The following is an 8,676-nucleotide window of genomic DNA, read 5'->3' on the forward strand; positions in this document are numbered from 1 at the left end:
CCCGCAGAAAACAATCAAAGTGTAAACAAACAGGAAGACTTAGAAGATTTGAGGTGGCGGAATTAATCAAACAAGCAGAATCTTTTTCCAATTCAAATTAACTTTAATTTATTAGTCGGAGAAAAAGTCTTGTCTGCACATTTCATATATTTTGAATTTTTTACCAGGGGATGCTTTATAATCGATACTTAGTCTAATTTTAATGGAGATCTGATAAATATTGTCGGAGATAAAGGACATAGCTCTTGACAGATAGCAGCAAGTCGCAAGGCATATGGGACAACGATCGAATTTATATAAACACTAAGTTTGATTATATACCTGCAAATTCATTTTTTAATTATACTTATTGAACCTATCGCTTAGAAGTTGCGAGTTCAAGAAGGCTAGTTTCATGTATACTAACTTTTATTGATTTTACAGGCTAGCTAGACTCGTAAAGAATAAACCGTAAAATAATTAGCGAACCATTCGGTTGGTTGTGCTAATAGTATGAATGCTTAGGTGAGGTTTCTGTGTATTCGATAGTTTCCTACGTATGTTTGGCTTGAACCACTACACCAATATTGAGGAAATTTTACACACGAGAGAACTCGCATCCCGGAGATGAACATAGGATACCTAATTTGTATCAGTTTCCTCTTTAAGCAAGCAGGATTAATCAAAAAAATGTATCGCTCTATACCTAAAGCTAACATTAAAATTTATCTAGACAAAATGTTGCAATCGTTACCAACAAGTTGAGGGTCTGTCAACGCTGCGGTATACGATGCGGAGTTAGCCCGGCAGCATCGCCGGAAACCAAGGTCCATCGGTCCACACTTATCTAGTGTTGATAGCGATCAAATAGCGTTGAGTATAAAAACCATACTAGGGTTTAATAAACAAGACAGTTTAAAAATAGGAAGCTCTTTAATATGGCACTACCTTACAGTACCTACACAGTACATCTAAATGTGTGACACGTGATTCTGTTCCGAGGCAGCGTTTGTCAATTGCCACATCTAACCAGCCATCGCGCTCAGCAGCGCCTCATTACAAGGCCCCCTGCCCCCTGGGGCACCATCGACGCTAATGGAAACGCCAGTGTCGCTGTCGGCAACATTTAAACTACGAAAACCGCATTAGTTTGGATCAACAATACTATGATATGTAAGACGGGAGCACGCCGGAGCCGCGCAGTCTCAAGCGAAACAATACATATTTTGTAACAAATGACAGAGATTAACAATGCTTTGAGCTTTCAGCACATTACAACAAGCGCCGCCGCAACGCGTTGTATAGCACAAAAATCCAAATGACGTCATCAAGTGACCACGGTATCGAAATAATTTATTCTGCGCATGCTGTCATTTGCGGTCAGCTGAAAGCATACTCAATGTTTTCTTCTCGGAGCGCTGAATATAAGTAGGCGGAACCAATAATATGCTTATTTTAAAATAGCGTCAAGAACATACATCTTAAAACAACGCATGCACGCACATTTAAACAAATAGTATGTTGAGGTAGGGCCATAAATAAGCTTTCCTCGCTCATTGCACTTACGAGGTCCCAAATCAAACATTAAACATATGCTTTACAATAACAAGGCTCGCCGCCTATATTCATCGCCCCAGGGTTCTGTATTAACATCGATTTAATGAGGCGGGTCCGTGGCAAACTTGAAACAACTTAATAAACTTAAGGATTCTATCATTAACTAAGTGAAGCACCAGTGTCGTCATCACATCTCTTTACGCACTTTACTAGCGCCACCTACATTGTATAAAATGTACTTAAGACTATTAGGATACGAGGGCGTCGCAAACTACGAACTATTTGAATTTGATACGATGATGGATCTGGTTGGCTCCGCAAACAGCAACGTGCCGCCACACGCCGCACACAACTGCGCCACGCAAAGTTCGGAAACTGATACAATGAAATAAATTTTATATCAAAGATGCCATATAGGCCATCTACCATCATACCATTGCTTGTGCAGTACCTATTACAACAACGCTCTAGATTCAGAGTTATAATTTTTTTTGGACATTTAAAAAAAAACATTTTAAAATAATAGCACTTGCCATATTCATTCTTAATACCACGGTTAACGTTTAATACTTACAGAATTATTGTAATAGTCATTTATGAGTACCAGTTTACAAAAACTGATATTCGAAAATACAACTGATATTGGAAAAGAGCAACTGCTGAGTTTCTTGCCGGCTTCTTCTCGGTAGAATCTGCCTTCCGAACCGGTGGTAGAGTCACTACACACGGACAGACTTGACGTTTCAAAAGTGCTTGTATTAGGCCTACTTGAAATAAATGAATTTTGAATTTTACAATTAGTAATCCCTTGAGTAAAAGAAAGTTTTGATATTGTATGGCATGTATTCATGCTAATTGGAAAATTATATTTAGAACTTATTCATCCATGTAGTCCATGTACCTAGTCTATTATGCTTATATAAGCATGTACATAATTTACAAATACATGCCCAATATCAATATGGATCTGCCTATATCAATACAAAATGCATGAAGTTTAAAATATTGAATGTTAATGGTCTCAAAGCACTGACCTAGCATTGTATGCTTTATTGAAGAATCAACCAAATCTCATCATCAATGTTATTTAATTTTATAGTGGTTGACATAGTTTCAATGATCACCAGCTAGCCACTAACAATCTGTAAGTCTGTAGTTTGCGGGAGCTCTTAATCTAACTAGCATGTATGGCTGGTAGGCAATGGTGCTAGGTTGGCTATGTCATGCAATGACCTGAAAAGTAACACACTGTTTTTGAGTTAAATTTACCTTAGTTATGGATTTGTGTTAAACTGAATTAGCACCATTGTCTATCTACTTCATGGACATTTCATACTTTATAATGTATGTCTCTTCTCATTCACTCACTAAAACAAACTAAACAGGGTGATATTTCAGGAGTGGTCAGGGAGATTAAATGGTTAGCCATTACTATTAAAGAATTAGATATACATTCTTATTAAAAAAAAAAAAAAAAGATTAATCAGTGCCTATATTTTTTGTTACTCTGAAGACTTGGTTTCTCTCATCTCTAATATAAATATTATATGCCTTCCTTTAATCTCATCCTGTATTAATACAATTTAAAAACTCCAATAACCATAACATTGCTAAAAACAAAACTGGTAGAGGCAGATTCTAATTTTAAAAAAAATGTAGAGATCTTATAATAAAGAGATACCTTAAAAAAAATTATTAATTCTAACTCTTAAGTAACTAAAAGCATATATATATAAATTTCAATATACAGTAATACTAATAAGTCTATGTTCTAAACATAACAATATTGTCTAAGACCACCTTGGAGGTGTAATATTAATTTAATATGGCTATTCAATTTCAATGTTTTGCCTTATATTAATAATTTGTTACAAGAGAGCAATAAGTTTTTTGAGTATTATTAAGTTACATAGTATAATAATTCTATGACTGATATAAATAAAACACTCTAAAGCAACAAGACACAGTATGAAAGTAACTTTGATGTTATTATGTTCAAGACATAAGCAAAGATATATGATCTGACCCATTCTTTATATTGTTAAGATAGCCAACAGAAGTTATGTTATTAAATTGCTGGATTTTAAGACCACATACTCAGTACATAAAAAGGTATGGAAAATGCCACTGTATATAGTTTGAATATATATAGGCTGACTGCATTCAAATTATAAGCCAACTGCAAAGTGCTGTTTGGACACAGTGCAGAACTGGAACTAACTGCTACTAAACTGAGGTGTAGTGCAGCAGTGCCAAAATATGAACTGCAATTCAACAACAAACAACGAATGGTAACTTTGCAATCCATATCTATGGACAGTTTCAGTAATTAGTTTTTTTTAAATAAATTTAATATGAATAGATGACTCAGTTCAATTCTGAGTACATTAATGCAAACTAGGAATGCTGTGTTATCAACGAAGAATATACAAAACACATTTAGCAATTGTTTAAAACCAAGGAATGTTCCGAATGTAATGTATAGGCAGTGAATCTCATTCAAAATGCATCATAGGGCAAGCAGCCTGAAGACTGAAGGGCAGTGTCGGCCCACCACTCATACCCTGTTCCTTACACTAGGTCAATACTACATTAGTACAGCTAATGTTGTAGATTTCGCACAAAATGTAAATTCATCATATCACAAACTATAGGTATACATAAACTCTATACTTCTCTATATGCATATATAATATCAAGTATCTAAATATTAGGATATGGCAACTTAACAACTTATTGTCTAATGGAATATTTATAAACTAGTTTTGAGTAAGGGGTTTCCACTTTCCTTGTGTAAAGAATTGATACAAGTGAAGAAGCTTACAATTAGAATATAAGCAGACATTGACCAAATGGCTGACATTTTCAATTCAATCTTTTCTCTTTGGGTTAAAACTGAGGTTACACAGTTTCAAGCCAAGTCGTAATGATAATTATTAGAACATTTCACTTATGGGAGATCAACTTCACTGTGTCTAAACTTTAAGAATTGAGCACAACCTTCATTTTGATACATATTAAATACAGATGTTAAGTGATTCAATACAATCTAGGTGGATATGTTTACCTTACCCTAACACTGAAATCAACATTTTTTTTGAGTGCTTTGCTTTGACACACAAAATCTATCAGGCACTGTGGACTTTGGATTACAACATAACACACATCCAGTGCAGTGCTCCACAGTTCTCATTTCTCCTAGCCCTAAGGAGAATTACAGTTTTTTTTATTTAATGGGAAAGATTTCAAATTGGTTAATAAACATGTGGTTATTTTGCAATCACTTATGTTTGGTGCCGTCAAATGTAAATTAGCTTGCACTCAAACAACATGTACCATAGAACTGACCCATCACCACTGTACAACTACTTTACAAATCACAAAGAGCCTGTAACAGTAAGACATTACATAAACTATTCCCTAATCTAGAGCAGGACGGTTCTCTCCACTGTGAAACTTCATACTTCTATAAAAGCTGCACGTACGCCTCGATATGTGAAACTACATATTGGATTTAAGCACACTCACTGGCCCTGGCACCAAATTTTGTCAGCCACAACACAAAGGACACAATCCACATAAAGTTTCTTTTCATCCTGCAAATACAAAAGCACTAGCAAATGAAAACTAAATCCTAGTTAACTTGCAACAAGTCTTTCTCTTATTGTTGCATAAACTACAGAGTGACTGCATGAGTACTGTTATAAAACTTGCAAACATAGTAGACCTCAATCTCTAGTAATAGTAGAATTGAGCCGCAGGATACAAAAAACTAACATAATCATTGCAGCGATAGTCACAAGTTTTGGTGCAAGGGGGCAGTTGGTTTATAGTAATTCGTCATCAACAAGTGTGAATATACCTAGTAGTAGTCGTGTGGTCGCATGATATGGTCCGGGTGCGCGCGCGGCGGCGGCCTGCTACGTCTGCAGCCAGTGGAACATGAGGCTGTGCACGGTCTGGTAGTCCAGCTCAGTGTTAGGCGCGCTGAGCAGCTCCTTCAAGTCGCGCGCGGGCTGGAGGCGCTCGGGCGCGCCGTGCGCAGAGTTGTCGTCCGAGGCGCAGTCGGACGACGCACATGGCTCTCGCCACTTGTCATCGTATCGCAGGTCGCATAGCGTGGGAGGCTCGTCCGCGTCGCTCAGCTCCTCGTCCACGGACACGCAGGACTTGCTCCCAGCGGCCTCGTTGTCCGCACTCTCGCGCACTCCTTCGTGCTGCCGTCGCGCATTTTTCAGGGCCCTGTACCTCCGGGACCTCTCACGCTGCAGCCTTCGTTTGCGCTCGTCCGCCCGCTCCAGCTCTTCGGCTGTTTTCTTTGTTGCATTTTTTCCAAAAAAATACCTCATGAAAGACTCGTCGCAGTTTCGTTTCGATAAATAACTCGCCATTAACTTGTAGTAGTACTGGTTGTCCATTCCACTGCTTTCTTTAAGTGAGGTTTCTAGGGTAAAACGCTTAAAAATAGTGCTGTACCATTAATATTCTGGAAATTGCGAAATAAAAATAATGAGAATGCGAATGTCGCTGACGTGACGTCATTTGACACTTGACCATAGACTTCACAGACGACCACCAGCACACGGATGGGACCTGTCTACGGATGGGGCACTAGGTATCTCAGTTAAAGGACCTAGACAATAGACACTATACGACCGAATACGGGAAACGCAGACGATACTCGATTTATTAGACCCATGGAGTATAGGGGTAAGGAGAGTCATCTGTGTATATGAAAAAGTGTCGTCAAAATGTATTAAATAAGGGTGGCGCCACATATGCATCAGGGTAACTCTTAAAAGAAGCGCCAAATATAAATATTGTTAGAGTAGGCTTGAAAAATAAACAAGGAAAGAGAAACTTCTTTTTTATAAATTTTTAATAGTGTTTTTTAATTTATTCTTAAGCATTGTTAATAATTTAAAAAAAAAAGAAAAATAATCAATGATAGTATAATTAAATATTAAAAATTAAAAAAAATATCGCAAGTATACTCCATGATTAGACCTTAGCTCGGGGCTATGGAGGGTAGAGGTAAGGAGAGTCATCTTATATGGGAGAAATGTTGAAAAAGTGTCCAGTTGTATGCGCTAAATAACAGTTCAAAAATCCTCCACAATGGCGCTGGTGGATGCACAGGGTATGGTATGAATGTAGCAATCGTAGATGAATTGAAGTATGCCGAGTTAAAAAATTTAATGTCAGTATCGACTAAAGTAGTTAATTATTGAGAATTTCAACAACTTACGTTGTACAAAATATTGTGGTAAATATAACCTTACTTCCTTGTATCTCCATACTTCCTTGTTTATTTTTCAAGCCTACTCTAACAATATTTACATTTGGCGCTTCTTTTAAGAGTTACCCTGATGCAAATTTGGCGCCATCCTAATTTAATACATTTTTACGACACTTTTTCATATACACAGATGACTCTCCTTACCTCTACCCTCCATACTCGGGACGAATGATTTTGTTTTGAATGAAATCTTTTTTACTGTCTTGGTGCCTATGGATTCTAGTCTTTTTGAGCTTACAATAGATTAGAAGAAAACACAACATCGCAACATGCAGGCCCTAGCAGATTTATATGTCCAAACTACACTAAACTTGTATAGTTTAGATGCAGGTCAGGTGGTACTTAAAAATAAGTGTCATAGAATTCAAATAAAGAATGTCAGTTTTATTGTTTAACATAAGCTATTCTGGAATCTTAACGGAAATGGCGTCATTATCTAATCTATAAACATATTGTACTGATTACTGATCAACAATCCGTTGGCTTTATGAATTCTATTGGAATAAGTAACTAAATTTCTTTTCCACATCTCATGTGCTTGGAAAATGCATTCATTTTAATCTGTTACATTTCCGCGATCCCTCAATAAAAGAATTCATCGGTTATGTAGTCTGCAAAAGTAAAATGAATGTAAAATTCTTAGTCCGTTGATTGGATAGCTACATATAAAGTTAAGTTTTTGAAACCTCTCAATGACTTTTTCTCCGCTGCCAAAAAGACGATTGTTGTAAGGAAATACACGAATATCCCTACATACACGAAGATCCCCACCAAATTTGGAGTCTGTAGAAGTTACAGGTTAGAAATAAAAAATTTAGATTTTAACACCCACCCCCGCAATTCCTATCGGAAGTAGACTTTATTGAAATCCATTTTGAGATGTTCTTTATGTGAATAATAAAAGATTCCTACCATATTTAGAATTTTTAGAAGCTATATTTCGAAATTGAAATTTTTTATTGTTAACACCCACCCCCGCGAACCTTATTGGAGGTGATTCATTGTAAAATCCGCTCGAAGATCATTTTTATATTACATATAGAACACTCTCACTAAATTTGGAGTCTATAGGAGCTATCGCTTAGAAATTGAAAATTTTCATTGCTAACGCCCCCGCCTTCTTCTTTGGGGTGGGATATCGTAAAATTTGTTCATAAATCATTTTTACATCACTTATAGAAAATTCCTACAAAATTTGGAGCTTGTAGGAGCTTTAGCTGGAAAATTAAAAATATTAATTGTTAATACCCACCCCCGCAACCCCCTGTGGGGTGAGCTATCGTAAAATTCGTTCATAGCCTATTTCTACACCTCTTACAGAAGATTCCTACCAATTTTGAAGTCTATATAAGCTATAGTTTAAAAACGGGAATTGCTCTTTGTTAACGCCCCCGCAATCCCCTTTGGGGAATGAATTTCTTAAAATCTATTTATTCATAGCTGACCTCTACATAGCAAAAGTAATATTCCTACCAAGTTTCACGTTTCTAAGTCTTATGGTTCCCGAGATTTCGTGGTGAGTGACTATATAGATGGGAATTCTTCGATTATCATCGAAATTTTTAACTTTTTATCGGGCTTTTTTAAAATTTTCTTACATACAAAACTTTCTCCTGACAATTCTGAAGATAAAAAAAAGCCCAATTGGTCCAGCCGTTCTCCACTACCGTGAGTAGATTCTTAGCTGAATGTAATAAACCATAATCCGTTTAATACACTCTGTTGAAATCCATGAAAACAAAAGAATCCAGAGAAAATGCTTATCTTTTGTTTTTATTAGCGGGATAAATGTTCATAAAAGTAAAACAGCAATAAAAAAATGAAGGAATGTTGGAATTCAA

At 36.5% G+C, this 8,676-nt stretch overlaps 1 protein-coding gene across 1 annotated transcript; it reads right to left on the reverse strand.

Moving 5' to 3' along the window:
* Nucleotides 1-893: 893 nt before the first annotated feature.
* On the reverse strand, nucleotides 894-6,145 carry LOC120627313. Its single transcript, XM_039895278.1, has one exon. The coding sequence runs from the start codon at nucleotides 5,952-5,954 to the stop codon at nucleotides 5,457-5,459; it is 498 nt and encodes a 165-aa protein (XP_039751212.1). The 5' UTR covers nucleotides 5,955-6,145; the 3' UTR covers nucleotides 894-5,456.
* Between the last annotated feature and the right edge of the window lie 2,531 nt (nucleotides 6,146-8,676).

This window comes from Pararge aegeria, chromosome 11 (assembly GCF_905163445.1).
Source record: "Pararge aegeria chromosome 11, ilParAegt1.1, whole genome shotgun sequence".
NCBI lineage: Eukaryota > Metazoa > Arthropoda > Insecta > Lepidoptera > Nymphalidae > Pararge > Pararge aegeria.